Below are 22,089 nucleotides of genomic sequence, written 5' to 3' on the forward strand. Positions count from 1 at the left end.
GATGCACGGCTCCAGCTAGTGTTTTATTCGAGAGAAGGTGCTGGAGACAGGTTTCCTATTGAGAAGGAATTTCAAGACTTCTTTGAGAGCCCTGGAATGCGAGATTTCAGCTTGAATCTGATCTTGAAAGAAGCAAAGCCGAGAGACACGGGCACCTACTTCTGCGCTAAGCAAGATCACACAGTGAAGAGGCTGCACAGGAAACCAGTCACAAACCCCTTCACTGGGGAATGTGCATGATAATTGTTGCTGCACAGATATGACCCAAGATATTTTGGTGCCTGAGGTGGAAAAATCCAAGTGCCATCCATGTTCTACTAATTAACATGAAACATAACTGACTGGGAAGTTCTCCCTCCCTCTCTCTCTCTCTCTCTCTCTCTCTCTCTCACACACACACACACACACACACACACACACAGGACCTGTGTGAAAACCATGTAAAGCATTCAATGCAATATATGTATGTGAAAAGGGTTGACTCCTTAAAGTCTTTTCTGCAAATGGAAGGGCTCCTTCTGTTCACAGAAGGGACTGAGATGCAGTGGAGGCCCCCACTGGAGAGACAGAGGTAAAAGTTTAAATAAATAAAGCCTGGCAGAAGGATTGTGCTTCTCTCCAGTGGCAAAGGTACAGTCATACCTCATGTTATGTTTGCTTCATGTTATGTTCTTTCAGGTTACATCCCACGGCGACCCGGAAGTACCGGAAAGGGTTACTTCTGGGTTTCGCCATTTGCGCATGTGCAGAAGTGCAAAATGACGTCACACGCATGCACAGAAGCGGCGAATCGCAACCCGCACGTGCGCAGATGCTCCGCTGCGGGTTGTGCTCTTTTCATGTTGCGAACAGACCTCCAGAACGGATCCCATTCGCAACCAGAGGTACCACTGTATTTATTTCAGGTGAATGAGACCACAAAGTGACAATTCCTAGATCTTCCTTTGCATTAAAGAGCTTCATCACTGTTTTATTTGTTTGAGTATTGAATCCATACATTTCGATTCACTGGGATGTCCTCTCAGTGCATGCAAAGAGAGGAGAGTGAATCTTCTCAAAACATGTTCGATTTTGATCAGTTGGATCTCATAGTGCTATCAATCCACGAGACGTAGTTGCAAACTTTGGTGTAGACTCCAGGGTAGCCTTTCTGAGCACATCCAATGCCCCAGGAGACAATTCCCTGGAGCTGCCCGTTGCAGACCACCGGACCACCAGAGTCTCCCTGTGAAAGAACACAAGGAAAATCTATTCAGTAAGCGGTACAAGTGAGAGATGGAATATGACTTGTGTTACTCCAATACCTTGTAACAGTTCGTAGAATGTGCCCCTGCCAAACTATAGACTAACTGATCCTTTTTGTCTAATTCCTGCCAAACAGGCATCAGTCTCTTGGACAGTACCACCGAAGCCTGGTAACTGTGAAGTTGGGCTGGGATTTCTGAGGGAAACTGTTCAGCACCTCCCCAAAATGATAATTCCAAGGATTATGGGGAGGTAGGGAAGCTACGGCAGTTAAAGCAACTCAAAAGCTAGTAAGGTTTGTCCTGTCGATGCAAGCCCTGCACAAGAGCTTCTGCTTGTGCAATGGGGCTTTCCCATCCTTTCCTCCCCACACCCACCCCAAATGGAGTTGGGGAGGGGTTGGGAAAGCCCCCAGAACAGGGGCAGAGAGGGAATGCTTGAATGCTTGCACTGACAAGCTATTCACCATAAGGCAAAGTGGTCTATTCACTTTTTGAGTTTCCTCTCCTACCCAACATTCAAGTGGTGTATAAATGTTAAATAAATAAACAGGGTGGCATTTTCTTCCAACCAATAAGTTGAAACAGCCATGATTTCTGTTAAGTTGTGGGTGAACATATCAGACGACACAGCGATTCTTCAAACAGCTCTTGTTTATTCACAGGCCAGAACAGAACTGAACTGAAGGGTTCAGCCAACCTCGTTATATAGAGCTCCACTAGAACGCAACAGTAACCATTTTCCGTAACTATCCAATCACTGAACGTCACTGTCAATGCCTTATTTGCATATGTGGACTTGAACTATCTATAGTATCCCCCTGCTAGCCCAGGGTGAGAACTTCAGTACATAACTATTTCCAAGGCCTTTCATCCCACTGTAAGTTTTTACAGGATTTCAAAGCAGCAGAATTGCCAAATAAACAGCAGGCCCCCCAAAACTAATACTGACCTCATAGGGTCTCTCTACAATTATAATGAAGAGCAGAAAGTAGACTTAAACTTAGTCTGCTCAACTGTTTGCAAACAGACCAATAACTCAAGCATTAATCCCAGCTGAACAAGAGGAGGGATTAACGCTAAAGCAAATCTCAAAACTATCTTCAGGTACTAGTAATGCAAATATAAAAGACTCTTCCTCACAGTTCTCTGGGACAAATAAGGAGAACCCACCAGCCATCAGGTGATTTGCACTATTAACAAAGGATGTTGTATGTATAAAATCTTTTTGGGGCTGATTGTAATAAAATTCTCACCATCCTGGTAGAAATTTGCGAAACCTTGGGGGGAATCTGATAAAAGAGTTTGTGGGGCCTGAAAATAACACCCATATCCCCTCCCATACACATTTTGCCTAATATACATTACACATTTTTTGCAAAGCAATTTCTCCAATTATAGTGCTTTTTAATTTTCACTAATATACACATTTTAAAAAATGCACACTTTCCCCTCGTATACACATTTTTATATGTATTCCTTGGCTGCAGAAATACAATGCAAATTTGGAGAAGTGCAAATTTTGATGGACGGCTGTGGTAGATACTCCTTTAAATGCAAACTGAATTGGGTTTCTCCCCATCCCTAAACCATGGTAGCAATAGGCAACTAGAGACTGGGGGGAGGGGGTTACTCTGCCTAACAGGGAAATTCCTCCTGTCCCTCTGAACCGCCTGATCCCAAAGAAATCCTCCCTCCCTTGCTATTATCCTGTTTACCTTGCTCAGCAGACATAATAATAATAATTTTATTATTTCTACCACACTCATCGGGCTGGGTTGCCCTTCCTGAATCACTGACTACTAACTGAGCATCTGTAGAAATCTGCCAAGAGACCTCTATGCCACTACACTGAAGTGCCTACGGAAAGAGAGAAGATTTACCTGGCAGGAGTCTTTGCCGCCCTCCAGAAATCCCACACACATCATGTTTTGCGTGATTTGGCCTGGATAAGCATTTGCGCACTGGCTAGAGGAAAGCACGGGAGCATTCAGGCACTGCAGGAGGTCAGGGTAGCTGGCTGCAGGAAGCATAGGAGAAAAGAAAATAGGAATGTTGTATTCATTATTATGATAGAAGGGCACGGGTGGTGCTGTGGGTTAAACCACAGAGCCTAGGGCTTGCTGATCAGAAGGTCGGTGGTTTGAATCCCTGCAACGGGGTGAGCTCCCATTGCTCGGTCCCTGCTCCTGCCAACCTAGCAGTTCGAAAGCACGTCAAAGTGCAAGTAGATAAATAGGTACTACTCTGGCGGGACAGTGTTTCCGTGCGCTGCTCTGGTTCGCCAGAAGCGGCTTAGTCATGCTGGCCACATGACCCGGAAGCTGTACGCCGGCTCCCTCAGCCAATAAAGAGAGATGAGCGCCACAACCCCACAGTCGGTCACGACTGGACCTAATGGTCAGGGGTCCCTTTATCTTTATTCATTATTATGATTTACGTGGAAAGTATTGCATTGGAAGAAGCAAAGATCACCAGTGTCGAAGCAATGATTCTTCAACATCAGCTTCGTTGGACTGGTCATGTTGTGCGGTTGCCTGATTGTCATCTTCCAAAGCAACTACTCTATTCCAAACTTTAAAATGGTAAGCGGAATGCTGGTGGTCAACAAAAGAGGTTTAAAGACCGTCTCAAGGCAAATCTAAAAAAAAAAGTAGTATAAACAATGACAACTGGGAAACACTGGCCTTTGAGCGCTCCAATTGGAGAACAGCCTTTACCGAAGGTGTCATGGACTTTGAAGACGCTCAAACTCAGGACAAAAAGGAAAAATGTGCTAACAGGAAGGCATGCTTGGCAAACCCTCACTGTGACCAACTCCCGCCCAGAAACCAATGTCCCCACTGTGGAAGGACATGTGGATCCACAATTGGCCTCCACAGTCACTTACAAACCCACTGTTAAAACCGTGTTTATGGAAGACAATCTTACTCGACTACGAGTGATCACCAAAGAAGAAGAAGACTTTTGATATTGTTTATGACTACTTTCACCCTGTAATTTTTCATATGTTGAGCATGGTTTCAACTTTGGAAAGGTGGCATACGAATAAAATGATTTTGAAAACGGGGACAACATCCTTTCATGATTTTCTTTCCCCTGTAACTATAGATTATAGATAGTATTTGGGGCACGGGGCTGGGGGTGATTTGGGGAAGTGAAGCAATGAGGAGGGATTCTCCTGGTCCACATCCTGCTAAAGGAGACTGCCCCCATGATAAGAGGACAGGGTCAGTGTTGAAATAAGATTCAGCTGCCAGTCAGCCTGGCTTATACACATGGAATGGAGTGGAGAGCAGGGTGAGGCAGGGGTGTGGAGTCGGGGGGAGGGCTGCTGGTGCAATGGCCCTGGGTGCACTTTTTCTGGGAGGGCAGCATGGGGGGGGGACACACCAGGCACGCACCCTTTGACCCCAGCCTCACAGGGTGAGGGCAAGACTGGAATCAAAGGGCGCATAGCTCTTGTGTCCTTATGCTGCCATCGCATCAGCATTGAGGGGTGGGTTGCCATGCCCTGCCCCGGGTGCACCCACCCACCCCAGGCTCCATGAAGACACACTCTGCTGCTGGAGTGAGCAACCTGCCTCTATCATTCTGCAAACGTACTTGGACCAGCCCTACATGGGCATAGCCAACGGGGAACAAGGGGGCAGCTGCCCATCCATGAAAGTTAATCAGTAAAAATACTTAACTAACTGGGGTTCTTCCCTCCCTAACATAAATCCTGGTTGTTGTTGTTGTTTAGTCATTTAGTCGTGTCCACCTCTTCATGACCTCATGGACCAGAGCACGCCAGGCGCTCCTGTCTTCCACTGCCTCCCACAGTTTGGTCAAACTCATGTTTGTATCTTCAAGAACACTGTCCAACCATCTCGTCCTCTGTCGTCCCCTTCTCCTTGTGCCCTCCATCTTTCCCAACATCAGCGTCTTTCCCAGGGAGTCTTCTCTTCTCATGAGGTGGCCAAAGTATTGGAGTCTCAGCTTCAGGATCTGTCCTTCCAGTGAGCACTCAGGGCTGATTTCCTTCAGAATGGATAGGTTTAATCTTCTTGCAGTCCATGGGACTCTCAAGAGTCCCCATAATTCAATCCTGGTTATGCCCATGCAATCTGGGTATTGCTTTTAGAGAGTAAGTTACAATGGCAATCTTAGTCTTAACTTTAAAGGGCACGTTAAAAGCAACTAGATCTTTTTTAAGGCAACAGAAGGAGATGGGAGAACATGGTTGGGTGGCTAACATGTTGCTCTCTACCCCACCCCCACCCCCGGTTTGTACTCAGAATTCTTGCCCTTGCACCTGCATCACAAAAGAACACAAAGGAGGACTCACTGCCACTGCTGCGGGTGTTGCCCCAGCCGGAAATGAGGCACTGTGTCCCGGTGGTCACGCAGCTGGTGGGCAGGCTGACCGATCTGACCCGGGTGTTGATGCTTGCCTGGGTGGACAGCTTGATGAGCATGATGTCATTGTCCAGTGTGTTGGCGTTGTATCTTGGGTGGCGGATGACTTTGGCTGAATTAATGTACTGCTCGCTGCCATCGTTTAAGGTCAAACTGTGTTCCCCAAGTCTCACCTGGATACGTCTGGTTTCAGACAAAGAAGAGGACCTTGATCATCCACATTCCTGTTTCAACACTTCACACAACCCCAGAACCACTGACATTGCTCCTTTTCTTTGGAGCACACCATTCTCCAAAGTGACTTGAATCCTGACAAATGTGGGATTGGTTGCAAGTTAGCTTCTAGTCTCAAAATAGGCCATCTGGTCCATCTAGCTCAGAAATGTCCACACCAGGCTTTTCCAAACTTGGGTCTCCGGCTGTTTTTGGACTACAGCTCCCATCATCCCTAGCTAGCAGGACCAGTGGTCAGGGATGATGGGAATTGTAGTTCAAGAGCAGCTAGAGTCCCAAGTTTGGGGAAACCCTGGTCTACACTGACTAGCAATGGTGCTCCAAGTTTGAGGCAGGAACTCTTTTCCCCAACCCTACCTGGAGGTGGCAAGGATTGAACCTGGAAACTTCTGCACGCAAAACGGATGCTCTTCTACTGAGCTATGTGGTTCCTGCTTCAGGGCAGGCTGAATTGTTGGCATCTGTCTGTCTCGAGAGACAATGCAGTGTGTGCCTCTGGGGGTGAAACCACTGTGTAGCAGCACCGAAGTGACCTCCCCAGACTGCAATCCTGGAGGTCCTGGGCTGCCCAGATGACAAGACCCACCTCTTGGCCTCTCTGATGTGGTCCAAAGGAAAGCAGAAGAATACGTTTGGCACCAGCTTGGCAGCAGAAGGGGTGCCAACTTGAATAAAATATTGGAGAGGAGCAGGTAAGCCCCTCCTCATATAACTGATCACAAGGCGAGGTGCATGTACATCATTTGAATGGCAATGCCCATCAACTTAGAGTGGGGCTGTCAAACATTTTATTGGGAGGCCAAATAAACCTTGGCCCCTAGGAGTTGCCAGAAGGAAGCCTACAAGGCACCATCTAACTGGCATAGGGACTGCACTCTGGATTTGTGTAGGTTTACTCCTCAGCCCTTTCTTCTCCTGAAACCACCCCAGAAGGCAGCAGAGGTTTAGGATCGGAGGTTTCCTTCTCCTAGATGGGCTACCTTCTCAGGTTGATGAGCCCCACCTGCCCCTCACTTCCCTCTACAGCACGTGCAGAAACAGCCTTCTTGACCATTGGACCTACAGTTGGCCTCGTCTGCTCAATCCGCCAGAGCTTGTCTTCACATGCAGGGAGGTCCCTAATTCACTAAGGGTTTGAAACCCAGTGGCTACCCTCACCTGGTTTAGCTGGCCAGCTGGTGCCGTTCCCAGGGTGTGGCTGCTGCCACATGCTGATAGCTTCTAGGGGACACAGGTGAGAGCTGAGTGCAGGGTGGGAGCCAAAGGTAGACTAACTACCCCAGAAGAAGCACAACGTGTCCCCCACCAGAGGTACTACCCCCTCATCCAACACCCCATGCACCCTCATGCAGGTTAAATGTTCCAGTGGTTATTATTATTTCCAGTGTTAACAGCAGGGGGCAGTGTCTACTACTGCTCACAAAAGGAATACCAAAATAAATACAGTGGTACCTCAGGTTAAGAACTTAATTCATTCCAGAGGTCCGTTCTTAACCTGAAACGGTTCTTAACCTGAGGCGTGCTTTCGCTAATGGGGCCTCCTGCTGCCACTGTGCCACTGGCGCGCAATTTCCATTCTTATCCTGGGGCAAAGTTCTTAACCTGGAGCAACCACTTCCTGGTTAGCAGAGTTTGTAACCTGAAGCATCTGTAACCCGAGGTACCACTGTAAATAAAAAATCAGAGCAATACCGCTAAGAGGAGCAGCATGACAAGTTTGTTTGTTTTTTAAACTTACGACTTATAGCAGTGAGCAGCCGAAACAACCCACTGGTTGTTGATGAGCGAACCACCACAGAAGTGGTATCCGGAATTCAGGGAAACTTGGTAGGGAACAGAATGCGACTGGCAGGTGTACCCTCCCACGATTTTATCATCATCATCATCATTGATGGGGAAGGCAACTGGGGAAAGAATGAAGAACATCAAATTCAGTATTTGGGGTCCTGGGAGACACACCAGCCTACAGATTGGGCTTCATGAGGTCTATGTTCCATGGCTCTACTGTGCAAATGATCAAGCCTAGCAGAAACTCAACCCGCTGTCCGTCTTGTCTACCATTAATTAAAAAACCCTGGCATGCCACAATTATTTCCTTCCATTTAGCAAGGCAAGGTTCTTGTTGTCTGTAATCTCCATGTAGGCGAAGAGTTGTCTAATTGCACAGTGTACTAGGAAACATCTGGTGAAAGGGAAAGCAAGAGAACTCAAAATTTCCATATCTCCCAGATGCTTTCCTAGCCTGGTCAAGTCCTGTTTCTTACATACTTGCAGACTAAGCAAAGAGCCACCAATGTCTCCGATTAGAAGGTTGGCCACTTTGCCCATCTACTCCTCCTTCAAGAATCTGTCTTTAAAATAACATATGGTTACCACATTTTTTTTTCAATGAATCTGGGGACACTTTTTTTTTTTTTAAGCTGCGTAGCAACAGGGAGTCAGTAGTGGGGATGGTGAAGCAAAAGACCCTGGGCCCAAGCACACATGCATATTGTAGAAAGGTGCAAAGGCCTTCTTTCACACCCTGTGAAACATAAATGCGCAGAGTTTTTGAAAAACTGGGCAACGGCGCGCCGCCTGCCCGTGACTCCCAAACCTCCCCCAATCTCCTGCCCTCTTTGTTTTGACTGAAAGGCTTTGCACCTTGCCTGACAGAGAAACTGCTCATCTTGCACCCCTCCTGGGCAAACGCCGCCCACCCACAACTCCCGAGCCTCCCCTGATCTGTCAAAACAAAGAGGAAGGGGGCAGGAGATCTGTACCGCCAGACATCCCCTGTTCTCCTTCAGCAGTGGCAGCGGCAGCGAGCAGCTCCTGAAGCCAGCCAAAGCCAACTGCGCTACCAGGCTGGCTCCAGGCTGCTGAGGCTGCCGCTGCCACGGGGAGAGATTTGCAATTCCGGGGACAGAATTTGTCCGGGGACAGATCTGCAAATCTGGGGACTGTCCCCAGAAACCGGGGACGTCTGATAACCCTAAAATAACAGGCCTCGTGTGTTTGTCTCCATTTGGCTGAAGCTGGTCAGGACTGGAAGGCAGCGACAGACATCACAGAGGCACAGCTTCCCTTCGGGTGTGACCCCTACTTGTCAAAGAGGTAAACAGTCTCAGGAGTGTTCAAAGTGGCAGGAACCATGAGAAACCCAGACACTTACCAGCCACTCCCAAGAAGGCTATGAACCAAACAAATTTCATGGTGTTTTCTTCAAGTGGGAAAGCCAAGAGGAAGCATTGCATATTTATATCCTGGGGTTATCTCCACCCCGAGGACTTTATCCAATGGAAAAGTACACAATGGAAAATCTAGAAAATCCATACTTAGGTTTGCATTAGCAACAGGTGGTGAGGAAAAAGAGAATCAATCATACATTACTCACAGACCCTCCAAGGGTCCCTCTTTTCTAGGGATAATCCCAGATTTACAGAAGCCATCTCAGTTTCTGATTTGATCCCAGAATGCCCCACTTTTCCTTAAGATGTACCTATTTTCATCAGAGAAATGTTGGAGAGTATGGATTATGCAACCCCCCCGAACCAGGGAGATAAGTAACTATACAAGCTTTAGAAGGCATCTGAAAGCAGCCCTGTGTAGGGAAGGTTTTTTAAATGTTTAATGTTTTATTATGTTTTTATTCATGTTGAAAGCCACCCAGATTGACTGGGGCAACCCCGTCAGATGGGTGGGGGTTTATTTATTTATTTATTTATTTATTTAATAGGATGTCCCTATTTTCATCAGAGAAATGTTGGATGGTATGTAATCATAAATTCACAAAATATAGATGGTAACCTTCCTTAATCTTAACGCCTGTTTGAGAGTCCAGATGTTTTAAATTCCTCCCCACCAGGTATCTGTAATATATAATAGTGTGGGATTGAGATTTGATCTTAATTTTATATTGGCCTTAGGAAATTTCCCTCAGAAATATGTTTGAACTTGTGCTCTAAATAAAGAGGCATTTGTCCAGAGCATCACTCCGGAATTTTGCTCCAGATTGAAAACTATATTTCTTCGAATCCTGCTATGGTTCTGCTATGTAGCCCTTGGTTGACCCAGTCCTCCGGTTTTCATACCCCAACCTCAGGCCAAGTACAGTGGTACCTCGGGTTACAGATGCTTCAGGTTACAGACTCCGCTAACCCAGAAATCATACCTCTGGTTAAGAACTTTGCTTCAGGATGAGAACAGAAATCGTGTTCCAGCGGCGCGGCGGCAGCAGGAGGCCCCCATTAGCTAAAGTGGTACCTCAGGTTAAGAACAGTTTCAGGTTAAGAACAGACCTCCAGAACAAATTAAGTTTTTAACCTGAGGTACCACTGTACTTGCCGATGGCATCTGCTCACATTCACTCCCCTTGTTTTCCCATTCTTCTGTTTTCTTTTTTAAAAAAATATTTTTTATTGATTATAACATATAAATTATAAAATGTACCACAAAACTTATCACTTATACAATCTTTTTAGACTTCCATCAGCACCTCTGACGATCCACCGTTTTAACCACTTCTTATGCATTTCTAACTTTATATTGCCTTTACATCTCTTAACAAATCATCCTTCCCCTTCTCCATTTTTGCAACACTTCCAATACTACTCCTCACAAAACTTCTTGCAAACCTACAAACGTCGTCTGATCTTCACAAATACTTTTCAAATAGTCCGTAAATTTACTCCAGTCTTCCATGAATTTCTGGTCCCGCCGGTTTAGAAACCTTCCTGTTAGTTTATCTAATTCTGCATAGTCCATTAACTTCATCCTCCATTCTTCAATCATCGGTAATTCTTCTCATTCTTCTGTTTTCTTACCACCCTCATCATTTACATGTTCCTAGGGGCAGAAATATGTCTTCTCTCTCCCGACTATGTCTATCTCTTTTTTTCTAAGCAAGATGAGCAACAGGGATGACAAAAGACAGCGCCTTGGTGAGGCTTTGGGGAAGAAAGATGGAAGACAACAAAGGGGAGCGTTTTTACAGCTCCCTCACCATGTGCAACCAGAAATATGGAGAACTGGAGCCAGAGATACCGGGTACAGCCGACTCACTGAATTTTTCTTTAAGTGAAAGGAGAAAGGGAAACAGGTGTATTTTATTCATTACCATTCTTCTAAGCAGTTTTGCGCGGTGTTCCTGGTTTTTCTCATTTTTTGAAGTTGCTCAGGTGTGTGGGCTAGTGACCACCAAAGCAAGACCACTCAGTGTGCTTCAAGGTAGAGTCACAATATGAGTGAAGGTCTCTCCTATGAACCACTGCTCTATACTAGAATACAGAGCTCAGCATGTACTTCCAATCTCAGATCAGAGAAGCAAGAGGGTTAACGTTTTTCTCTGGTCTACAGTCTCTGCTTCTGTCCGACTTTGAGATCATGCCAATGTCTATTGCCCAAGTTGGACTCTGAATGAATTATATGTTTTGTTCCAAAAGATTTATTACTAAAAATTGCATTCGTTTTATTTGGGGATGGTATGGTTGTCTGGTTCTTGGAGGATGGATGGCGGCTAACAGATTGAGGTTGAATCCTGACAAGACAGAAGTACTGTTTTTGGGGGACAGGGGGCGGGCGGGTGTGGGGGATTCCCTGGTCCTGAATGGGGTAACTGTGCCCCTGAAGGACCAGGTGCGCAGCCTGGGAGTCATTTTGGACTCACAGCTGTCCATGGAGGCACAGGTTAATTCTGTGTCCAGGGCAGCTGTCTACCAGCTCCACCTGGTACGCAGGCTAAGACCCTACCTGCCCGCGGATTGTCTTGCCAGAGTGGTGCATGCTCTAGTTATCTCCCGCTTGGACTACTGCAACGCGCTCTACGTGGGGCTACCTTTGAAGGTGACCCAGAAACTGCAATTAATCCAGAATGCGGCAGCTAGACTGGTGACTGGGAGTGGCCGCCGGGACCACATAACACCGGTTGTGAGAGATCTGCATTGGCTCCCAGTACGTTTCCGAGCACAATTCAAAGTGTTGGTGCTGACCTTTAAAGCCCTAAGCGGCCTCGGCCCAGTATACCTGAAGGAGCGTCTCCACCCCCATCGTTCAGCTGAGATCCAGTGCCGAGGGCCTTCTGGCGGTTCCCTCATTGCGAGAAGTAAGGTAACAGGGAACCAGGCAGAGGACCTTCTCGGTAGTGGCGCCTGCCCTGTGGAACGCCCTCCCAGCAGATGTCAAAGAGATAAACAACTATTTTACTTTTAAAAGTCATCTGAAGGCAGCCCTCTTTAGGGAAGTTTTTAATGTTTGATGCTGTACTGTTTTTAATATTCAGTTGGAAGCCACCCAGAGTGGCTGGGGAAACCCAGCCAGATGGGCAGGGTATAAATAATAAATTATTATTATTATTATTATTATTATTATTATTATTATTATTATAGCAAATACTCCAAACCTAGGTACAAACACTGAAATCTTGACAAATTTTGCAGTTTGGTGAAGTCTCTGTTGAGCTTCAATCACAATAATGCATATATGAGGCTCACATTCTTACCAGATGAAAAGCCCAATTACTTTGGAGTCCAGTCGTTCCTTAGATCCCAAATGCCTTGGTACTTGGATGTTTTGGCTCCCAAATGCCACAAACCCGGAAGTGAGTGTTACGGTTTACAAACGTTCTTTGGAACCCGAATGTCCAGTGTGGCTTCCATGGCTTCTGATTGGCTTCTTTGGTTTCCGAACATTTTGGAAGTCGAACGGACTTCCGGAATGGATTCTGTTCGACTTCCAAGGTATGGCTGTACTTGGATTTAACTTAAATTTACTGTAGAGCCAATTTCTCTATCTGTTACACAGAATCCAAAGTGAGAAATAAAACAGTTGTTCCCATAAATCTCTTATTACCTGGAGGGGGATATGTGACCCCCCAGTCATAAAACAACTTGTATGTGTAAACCATCAGTAGACTCAGAATGCATACAGAAGAGAAAAAATGGAGAACACACTTTGAACTGAAGAACACAGAACAAGGCTCACAGAACAAGATATGGGGGTGCAAGAGTAAAGTTTTCTTGGCTTATGAGCGAAATAAGGGTTGCAAATTGAGATGCAGTATGGGTAGCCCAGGAAACATAATAAAAATAGGATTGTGAAAAATTGGAAAAGGGGTATTATACCAACAAAAACAGAGTGGCTTCCCAAATTATTGGAGTATTACAATATATCCAAAAACAACGGGAGAAATTGTAAGGATCTCAAAAGAGAAGATAGACAGGGACTGGAAGGTGTTTAAAGGATACTTGCAAAACCATATTGAAAAATCAGAACTCCTATTAGAATAAACAAGTTCCATTTTAAATACTGAAATACTAAATAAGATGGATAACAATGTGTAATAGAAAAAGAAGCATGAAATTAGGTTAAAGGTGTGTGAAAGAAAGCGATAGAAGTGGAAAGAAATTGCAATTGAGTAGATTGGAAGTCACGAAGAGTCGGACACGACTAAACGACTAAACAACAACAACAGATTGGAAGTCTAAGACAAAGGTGGGGTGAGGGGTGGTGGATGGTGATGAGAAAAGGAATTATCTGTGGGATTGAGTGTAGGTATGTTTGAACATTTTTAAGGATTGTATGAAATGTATGTTTGTATGCTTGTATATTCGCAATATGTGTGTATTAATGCTGAATTATTTTAATAATAAAAACTTTTTTAAAAAATATAGGATTGCTAACTCATTCAGGTGTCAGCTAACATCAGTTTGAGATTATATGCCCCTAGCAGAGAGATGAGCTCCTCTTTCTCTGTAGGTCCCCAGCTGCTTCACCTCATTGGCTGGACGGTCTCAGAATCAGGGCCAATGAGGTGCTCAAGTGAGCCTCTTCTTCAACGGAACTCCACTCCAGCACTGAGGAGGCAACAGATGTCTTGCTCTGCATTTCTCTTGCAACAGACACCATGTGGCGGTCGGTGCTGGGTGTGTCTGTTGGCCTGCAGCTGTTGACAGGTAGGGATCTCTCTCTCTCAAAGGCAGGATGTATCTAAGGGCCTCCATATTTACAAAAGGCAGGCTGAAAAGAAACCAGCTGCACAGAATAGTCCTTTCAGGAGAGATCTACCAAGGTGGTTGGCAATGAGATAGGAAAAATGCGTCCTACAAGCAATATGAAAATTGCAACAGGGAAGAGAAATTAGGAGGAGAGAGAATACCGGGAGAGGTATGATGTATGTGAGAGAGAAGCACAAAAAATAATTTATCTGCCTTTGGAGGAGGGGTGGTTCGTAGTTCAGACATAGAAGGGCCTAGTGCAGGCTTGATTCCTAATGGCCGGGGTACCAGGGAAAGGGAGTTCACCACCAATCTGGTCTCTAGAGAAAGACTCTGAGTCGTTCCTGAGGAAGAGAAGCTCAGCAGTGCAATGTGGAGTGGGAAATATTGAGGAGGGGGTGCGTAGGAGAACTAGAAAGAAAGGGGCATGGGAGTGGACTGGGAAGAGCTGGGATTATGGGGTGGAACCTTCACCACAACCTTTTTCTGATGAAGTATAAGCAAGTAGTTAGCACAAAAGTTGGACGGAACTAAAGAACGAAGAAGAAAACAAGCAAGGGGGGAAATGTGGAGCCGAACTGTGACATGCGCTCTCTCTTATTATGGGCCCTTCTTCGTCTCTCTGGTGTTTTGCAGGTCTCTGCAGTGGGGTCAACGTGATACAGGAAGATCGCTTCCAAATCATCCGGGAAGGGAGCAAAACAATCATAGACTGCAAGCATGATGACTCATCCTACTTATCTGTTTTTTGGTACCGGCAGAAGAGCAACAGTGTGCAGAAGCAGCTGCAACTCATTGGATTCTCTGTGCATGGGAATGACCCAGAGATGGAGATGGCCCAATACAGCATAGACAGACCGGAAGTGACTCGTGCCTCCTTGTCCATCCCTCGGGGACAAGCTGAAGACACAGCAGTGTATTTCTGTGCGGCTAGTAAAGGCACAGCGAGAGTTCTCTGCCTCACAGCTGCACATGAACATCGCAGCTCTGCCCACGCTCCCACCTAGGCCACAAACACACGCAAACTATAACCAGTCACCTTCATGTTCGGAGGAGGGCAGGAAGCAGCTGCCACTGCCGTTGCTGATGGCATGTCTGCAATGATCACCCAGTGTTCTCTAACCACAGTTCACTCAGAACTTCAGTTGTATGTCCCCCAAATTGCTTTTGAGAAGTTGCTTAACTTGAAGCGTGATGACAGAACCTTGTCCCAGACAAGCCGAAGAGGGACAGCCAGGTTAGCTCCCCAGAAACCATACATACATACATACATACATACATACATACATACATACATACCCCACCCATCTGGTTGGGTTTCCCCAACCACTCTGGGTAGCTTCCAACAAAATAATAATAATAATAATAATAATAATAATAATAATAATAATAAATTTTATTTATATCCCGCCCTCCCCAACCGAAGCCAGGCTCAGGACGGCTAACAGCAATAAAACAGTACAACAGTACAACACAACAACACAACACAACACAACACTCTAAAATCATTCATTATAAAATTAATTCAAATCAAACCAATGGCAACCATTGGGCCAGAGCTCCGCGAAGGTTGCCGAAGGAGGGAGTCAGGCTGTGCCCTGGCCAAAGGCCTGGTGGGACCGCTCTGTCTTGCAGGCCCTGCGGAAAGATGTCAAGTCCTGCAGGGCCCTTGTCTCTTGTGACAGAGTGTTCCATTGTATTAAATTATTAATACAATGTTCCATTGTATTAATATTATTGTATTAAAAATACAATAAAACACCAAACATTAAAAACTTCCCTAAACAGGGCTGCCTTCAGATGTCTTCCAAAAGTCAGATAGTTGTATGTTCTGCTCAGTGGCAAGCAGTCACTGGACAAGGGGGACAGGGCTAGTCCCCTAAATGTTCCCGCCACTGCTTTTTTTCTAGAAAAAGAGGTGCTCACCATGAAGTTGTTACAGTAAGTGCCACACTTTTTAACAACAAAAAGATGTGCTGCTACTGCGTACCCTTGAGTACCCCCGGGGGGGGGGAAGCACTGGTTCCCAGTAAATTGGAGCCTGAAAGTATTATATATATAATTTTTATTACATTTTTCTGTTTTACAATTTAAAATACTCATTTAAACATCCTTAAAATTTCAATGACTTCCCCTCTTCTATTTCCATAGTTCATTTTGCATATCATAAATCCCTGCATATTTTACAAAAACTAAACCATTCAGTATTCCGTTATTGCATCCATCAAAACTTATTTACACTGTTGAATTTATCTTAATGCTGCCAATGTTTTCAAGTGTACACAATTCCCCACCATGTATTCAATAAAGGTTTTCCAATCTTCTCTAAACGTATGTTCTCTTATTCTATATGCTAAGTCTGCAAGCTGCGCATATTCTGACAGCTTAAGTTGCCATTCTTCTTTAGTTTAGAACCTTAAAGTATTAAAGTCCGGTGCCTCCTTCTCAAAGCCCAGAAAGCTTCTGCCCATCTTAGGGAGGGAAGCATGATGTCTCTGATCCTAATTCTTCCCCTACCATCTCTGGGTCAGCTTAAAAAAATGCTCTGCGTCCGTGTTTTCAATACATCTTTATAATGAGGGGTGCAATGCATTTTTGTAAACCGCTTTTCGTGTTGTTGTTGTTTTCCTTTTTTTAAAAAAAAAATCCAGCAGTGTTATAAATTTCATGAAATGCAGGAAATCCATTTAAATGTGTGCTTCTCCTTTGGAACTTGGCCATTCAAGGGAGTCTTCCATCCTCAAGGGGGAGCGGTTGAGCCTACACCATATCTCTGCAAGGAGATGGTTGAGAAACAGCAGACGCTCCGCGATGAAGGTCCAGACCGTGTGGTGTGTGGCTGTTTCTCTCTTGGCTGCAGGTGGGTTTGTAGCTGGGAGGAAACGACCAGTCAGGAAACCCTAAAACATTCTGTTGGAATTAAAATGTTCTTACAATTTCCCTCAGGTTGATACAAACCAAGAAGAAAAGAACGAGGAGGACAAGTTAGAGAATTGAAGCTTCTGGGGCACACAGCTCTTGCTGTGGACTTGCTTCGGCAACCTGGTGGCATCCATGTATTATTGCTGGATTACAACTCCCTTCAATCCTGGCTAGCATGGCTGATGGCACTTCAGAAAGCTCAGTCAGCAGAGCATGAGACTCTTAATCTCAGGATCGTTGGTTTGAGCCCCACGTTGGGCCAAAAATTCCTGAATTGCAAGGGAATTGGACGAGGTGAGCCTCATGGTCTCTTCCAATCCCACAATTTTATGATAGGATTTGTAGTCCTGGAGGGCACCAGGTTGAGAAAGACTGTTCCAGATACTAGCAGGAGGTCTTTAATGCTGTGTGTGTTTGTGTGTGTGTGTGTGTGTGTGTGTGTGTGTGTTGTTGTTGTTATGGGTTTCTGTTGTTATTATGGGTTTCTATGTTGAAAACCACCCTGTGACCCATGGATGAAGGGCAGTACATAAATAATATATAATAATCTCATTACAGTGGTACCTCGGGTTACATACGCTTCAGGTTACATACGCTTCAGGTTACAGACTCCGCTAACCCAGAAATAGTGCTTCAGGTTAAGAACTTTGCTTCAGGATGAGAACAGAAATCGTGCTCTGGCGGCAGCAGGAGTCCCCATTAGCTAAAGTGGTGCTTCAGGTTAAGAACAGTTTCAGGTTAAGAATGGACCTCGGGAACGAATTAAGTACTTAACCCAAGGTATCACTGTAACTTAATAACAATAGTAATACTGACAACTATTTCTGCCACTCATTTTCTCTCAAGTCCTCTGCTGACCCTCTCTCACCTGCCATGCCAACAGGACGGCAGGTGAGTGGCCTACCTGATAGAGGTGGTGCCACAGATGACAGGGCAGAAAAGGGCTGGGGAGGGGAAAGTCAGAGGTATACTGCTCCACTAGGAGATTTAACCAGCTTTCTGGTGCCCTGGCAAGAAGTGGCCACCCCAGAAGCTGAAGGGTAATGTTTGGCTATTTTCCTGACTACTGCTGAGTTCTCTATAGAGGATTGTTCTCATCAGTTCTGTGAATGTTAATCTAATAAGCCAACACTGTCCTCCATTTCTGAAACAGTTGCATAGATTTAATAGACGGCATCTCTGACTACAGTGGTACCTCAGGTTAAGTACTTAATTCGTTCTGGAGGTCCGTACTTAACCTGAAACTGTCCTTAACCTGAAGCACCACTTTAGCTAATGGGGCCTCCTGCTGCCGCCGCGCCACCAGAGTACCATTTCTGTTCTCATCCTGAAGCAAAGTGCTTAACCTGAAGCACTATTTCTGGGTTAGCGGAGTCTGTAACCTGAAGCGTATGTAACATGAAGTGTATGTAACCCGAGGTACCACTGTACAGGCAAACCAGCTTCATACTGCCCACCTACCAGTTCTGTGAGGGATGGAGGAGCTAGCAGTCACAGAGGGTCATTAGCCCCCTCCCCAGTCCCCCAGATGCTGGGGTAGGGTGAGTCCCAGGACAGTTAGCGTGGCATACAAATCATGTGACCGCTGTGCAGTTGTAGCACAGATATGCGTAGAAATAGAAAAATGAATACGATTAATTTCTTTGAGTGCATCTTTTTCTCCCCCCAAGGGCTTGCAGGCAAAGAGATCCACCAGGCGCCAAGTTTGATGGTGAAGGAGGGCGGAATAGCCCAGCTGGAATGCAGTCAAACGTACGGACACGATAACATGTATTGGTACAAGCAACAGCCCCAGGGGATGGGCCTTCAGCTTCTCTATTACTCCATTGAAAATGCTGTGGAGACCAACGAGATCAAGTCGGACAGACTGACGGCTCGTCGGCTGGACAATAAAGTCTTTTGCTTGAACATCTCCTCGCTCGAAGCAAGCGATACAGCCGTGTATTTCTGTGCTAGCAGAAGATACACAGTAGTGGGGAGCTCTTCCTGCAGTGTGCAATAACTGCCTGCCCTGGCTGTGTTTAGCAACGTGACACCTGTCGTCTTTGAGAACTAGGCCTTAGAGGGGGTGGGCTGCTGTTCGAAAGGAGTTTTGCTCTGACTGGGGAATTCCACCCGGCGTAATGTGTGCTGCCACCGTTTCAGTCTGACTGATGGGAGAGGAACTCCATTCATCACCGCAGACCCTGCGCCAGGGTCACCTTGATGTTGTTACAGTTCCCATCATCTCTGAATAATGACCATGTTGGCTGGGGACTGTAGTCGGATGGAGGGCCACCATTTCCCTATCCCTGCCTTATCATTTAAGAATTACATCATAGGGTCCATTGAGGGCTGCTGAACACTTGAGTTGCCATTGATGCATTTCTCTCCTTCTATTTTAAATAAAACAATAAATATCCCAGGCCCTTGGCTAATTAGACAATCTCTGGTTGGTTGGTTGGTTGGTTGGTTGGTTGGTTGGTTGGCAGGCATCCTTTTGTCTCGGGTGACAATGGAAGAGTATGCCTTTGGGGGGTGAAGTCAAAGCATTGGAGAGTTACAGCGCCTGCCGTAGAGACCGATAGGGGAGAGACATGTTTTGTTGTGTCTGGGGAAGATGAAGGTGTCTGATTGTGCTGATCTATGGCCTTTTAAATTGGGTGTGGGGGGTTATTGTTTTCATTTGTTATTACCGTATGGTTTTTTGTGTTTTTATGTTGCAAGCCGCCCTGTGATCTTCGGATGAAGGGTGGTCTAGAAATTAAATATATTTTATAGGATGATGCTTTGAGGCAACGATTCCTTTTAATCGGTTTTTGCTAACCGGGCAAAATGTTTTGGGCTAGAACTTGCATCAGCCCCAGCCGGTGCAATTATTTGGCAAAGGGTGCTTTACAGCTTCATTTAAAAAGAAACCAGAAATTAGAAGAAGAAGAAGAGTTTGGATTTGATATCCCGCTTTATCACTACTCGAAGGAGTCTCAAAGCGGCTAACATTCTCCTTTCCCTTCCTCTCCCACAACAAACACTCTGTGAGGTGAGTGGGGCTGAGAGACTTCAGAGAAGTGTGACTGGCCCAAGGTCACCCAGCAGCTGCATGTGGAGGAGCGGGGATGCGAACCCGGTTCCCCAGATTATGATTCTACCGCTCTTAACCACCACACCACACTGGCTTTATTAGTAATTAGAAATTAGTTCCTTTCACAAGGAAAGGGCCCTCCACACATGCTCTGAAAGCATTCTGAGTAGGCTGCCATAGTTTTCAGAACACAACCATGGGAGCCTTATTCTGATCCAGCTGGGAGGTGACTTTTAAGGAAAAAAACAGGAAGTAACTAAGATTCACACTAGCATTCAGTTTCAGTGGCGTCGTTGCCATTATAAGAGAACAAGGAAGGTGTTCATGGTGAGTTCTAGCACCTCTCTGTTTAGAAAAACAGCACTGAGATTGCCTAATCAACTCTCTCTTTGTCTACACAGAGTTATATCCCTGCCAGAATATAACAAGTGATATAAACATTTGTGGCTTGTCATGTTATAGAATATTCCTGGGCAAGAAAAAGAAGAAGTAACATTAAAGAATTTAATCGTGGAAAGCATAATAAAAAAGCAGGAACATTGGACAATAAATACAAAAACCAGGGCATAAACAGGATTGTGTTGCAAATATCCTCTGGACACAAACAAGCATGCCCTAAACTCTCAGTCCCACCAATTAAAAATGGAGCACATTGATGCGTCAGGTTAAAATGTATGTTGGTTTATTGCATTATATACAGGGAAGGGGACTTTTGTTGTTGCACTTCAACTCCAATCAGCCCCAGGCAGTAGGGCTATTGACGGGAGTCCAGCAACAGTTCACAGCCCACAGATTTCGTGCCCCTAAACTAGAGCAGCAAAGCCAGCAGTATCTGCTTCCCTTGACTTTGTGATGTCAGGAGGGGAGTCAGTGTGACGGAACCACAGAAGGAAGCGTAGAGTATCACAGCCACATGAAACTTGCCAAAAGTCTAGTGGCTGCGTTAGAGAAGAGATGTGGATTAGCTGGTGCTTTCTGAGCGTTTGGCTTTTGGAAATAGGTAAAGCCTTCATCGAACCCTTTTTATATAAAGCTCATCTGTAACATTGGTTTAAACCAGGGTTTCCCCAACTTGGGTCTTTGGCTGTTTTTGGACTACAATTCCCATCATCCCTGACCACCGGTCCTGCTAGCTAGGGATGCTGTAGTCCAAAAACAGCTGGAGACCCAAGTTTGGAAAACACTGGTTTAAACCCTCACCCCCAATGTTATAACACTTAGTTTCCTCTCTTCCAGCAAGCTCAAATGCTCGCATTGACCAGACACCGGGTTTAGTGCTGAGAGAAGGGGACACTGCGCAGCTGGAATGCAATCAAACGGAGTCGCACAACTATATGTTCTGGTACCGGCAGGGTGCAAATCGAGGTCTGCAGTTTCTCTATTATTTCCAGTATCGAGAACTTCTGGAGAACAGCAGTCTTCCTGAACGGTTCGCAGCCAAGCAGCCTGAGACTCAGCGCCTTAAGCTGAAGATTTCCTCTGTGAAACAAGAGGATTCAGCCATCTATTTCTGTGCAACCAGCATTGACACAGCAGTTCAAAGTAATGCTTCCCACCTACAAAAACATTTCATATGTATGAGCGTCTGAAGGTGGAACGAGACAGACATGATCTTGTGTTTTTCTCATAACACACATGCTGGGAATTGGGGCAGTATTTGAATAGACAAATCAGCGGATGAGAGAGGAAGTGCTTAGCCTCTGCCCTGCCTGCCTGCTTTGAATTAATTTAACCTCACTGTGAGAATAATAATAATAATAATAATAATAATAATAATTATTATTATTATTAAATAGGATTTCACTGTTTTCATCTGAGAAATGTTGGAGGGCATGTGAAAAGAAAGCAAGAAAGAGATCACTAAACATGGTATACTCAAATGCAGGGAAGATGCTGTCACAGAGCACAGGGAGTGGGGCAGTACATTTCCCTGGTCCAGGGCATGTTTAAAAGAGTAAGAAGAAGCTCTTGAGTTACACCATTCCTGAAAGGCATGTGCTCACATAATTAGTTAATAATAAGACAGATTTAGGATAGCAATTGCTGCCATTTGCTTGGCCAAGTCTGTGCTTCTTCAGAAGGAAAGAAAGGGGGTCGGGGTGAATAGAGCAATCATAACCGTGATCATCCACAAACTCACAAGACCTGGAATGTACAAATTCTTTTCTCCTCCTCCAGTGAAGTAATTCGCAATCCTAATTTGCATTTATAAATTAGTCCATGCAAATCTTGCACAAATCTATGTCCTTATTTT

The 22,089-nt window shown here is 45.4% G+C and overlaps 1 protein-coding gene and 1 gene segment (V, D, J or C); one reads left to right on the forward strand and one right to left on the reverse strand.

The window, feature by feature from the left end:
- Positions 1–974: 974 nt before the first annotated feature.
- LOC128404642 (trypsin I-P38-like) lies at positions 975–9,079 on the reverse strand. Its single transcript, XM_053370397.1, has 5 exons — positions 9,034–9,079; positions 7,618–7,783; positions 5,575–5,828; positions 3,128–3,264; positions 975–1,225 (listed from the first exon to the last, which is right to left on the reverse strand). The coding sequence occupies exons 1-5, from the start codon at positions 9,071–9,073 to the stop codon at positions 1,076–1,078; spliced, it is 747 nt and encodes a 248-aa protein (XP_053226372.1). The 5' UTR covers positions 9,074–9,079; the 3' UTR covers positions 975–1,075.
- Positions 9,080–16,549: 7,470 nt separating this feature from the next.
- Positions 16,550–19,471, forward strand: LOC128404646 (T cell receptor beta variable 6-1-like). The segment is given in 2 exon segments: positions 16,550–16,712; positions 18,445–19,471. Coding segments are annotated over 2 exon segments (381 nt in total).
- Positions 19,472–22,089: the final 2,618 nt, after the last annotated feature.

The sequence above is a fragment of the Podarcis raffonei genome, chromosome 17 (assembly GCF_027172205.1).
Source record: "Podarcis raffonei isolate rPodRaf1 chromosome 17, rPodRaf1.pri, whole genome shotgun sequence".
NCBI classification, from domain to species: domain Eukaryota; kingdom Metazoa; phylum Chordata; class Lepidosauria; order Squamata; family Lacertidae; genus Podarcis; species Podarcis raffonei.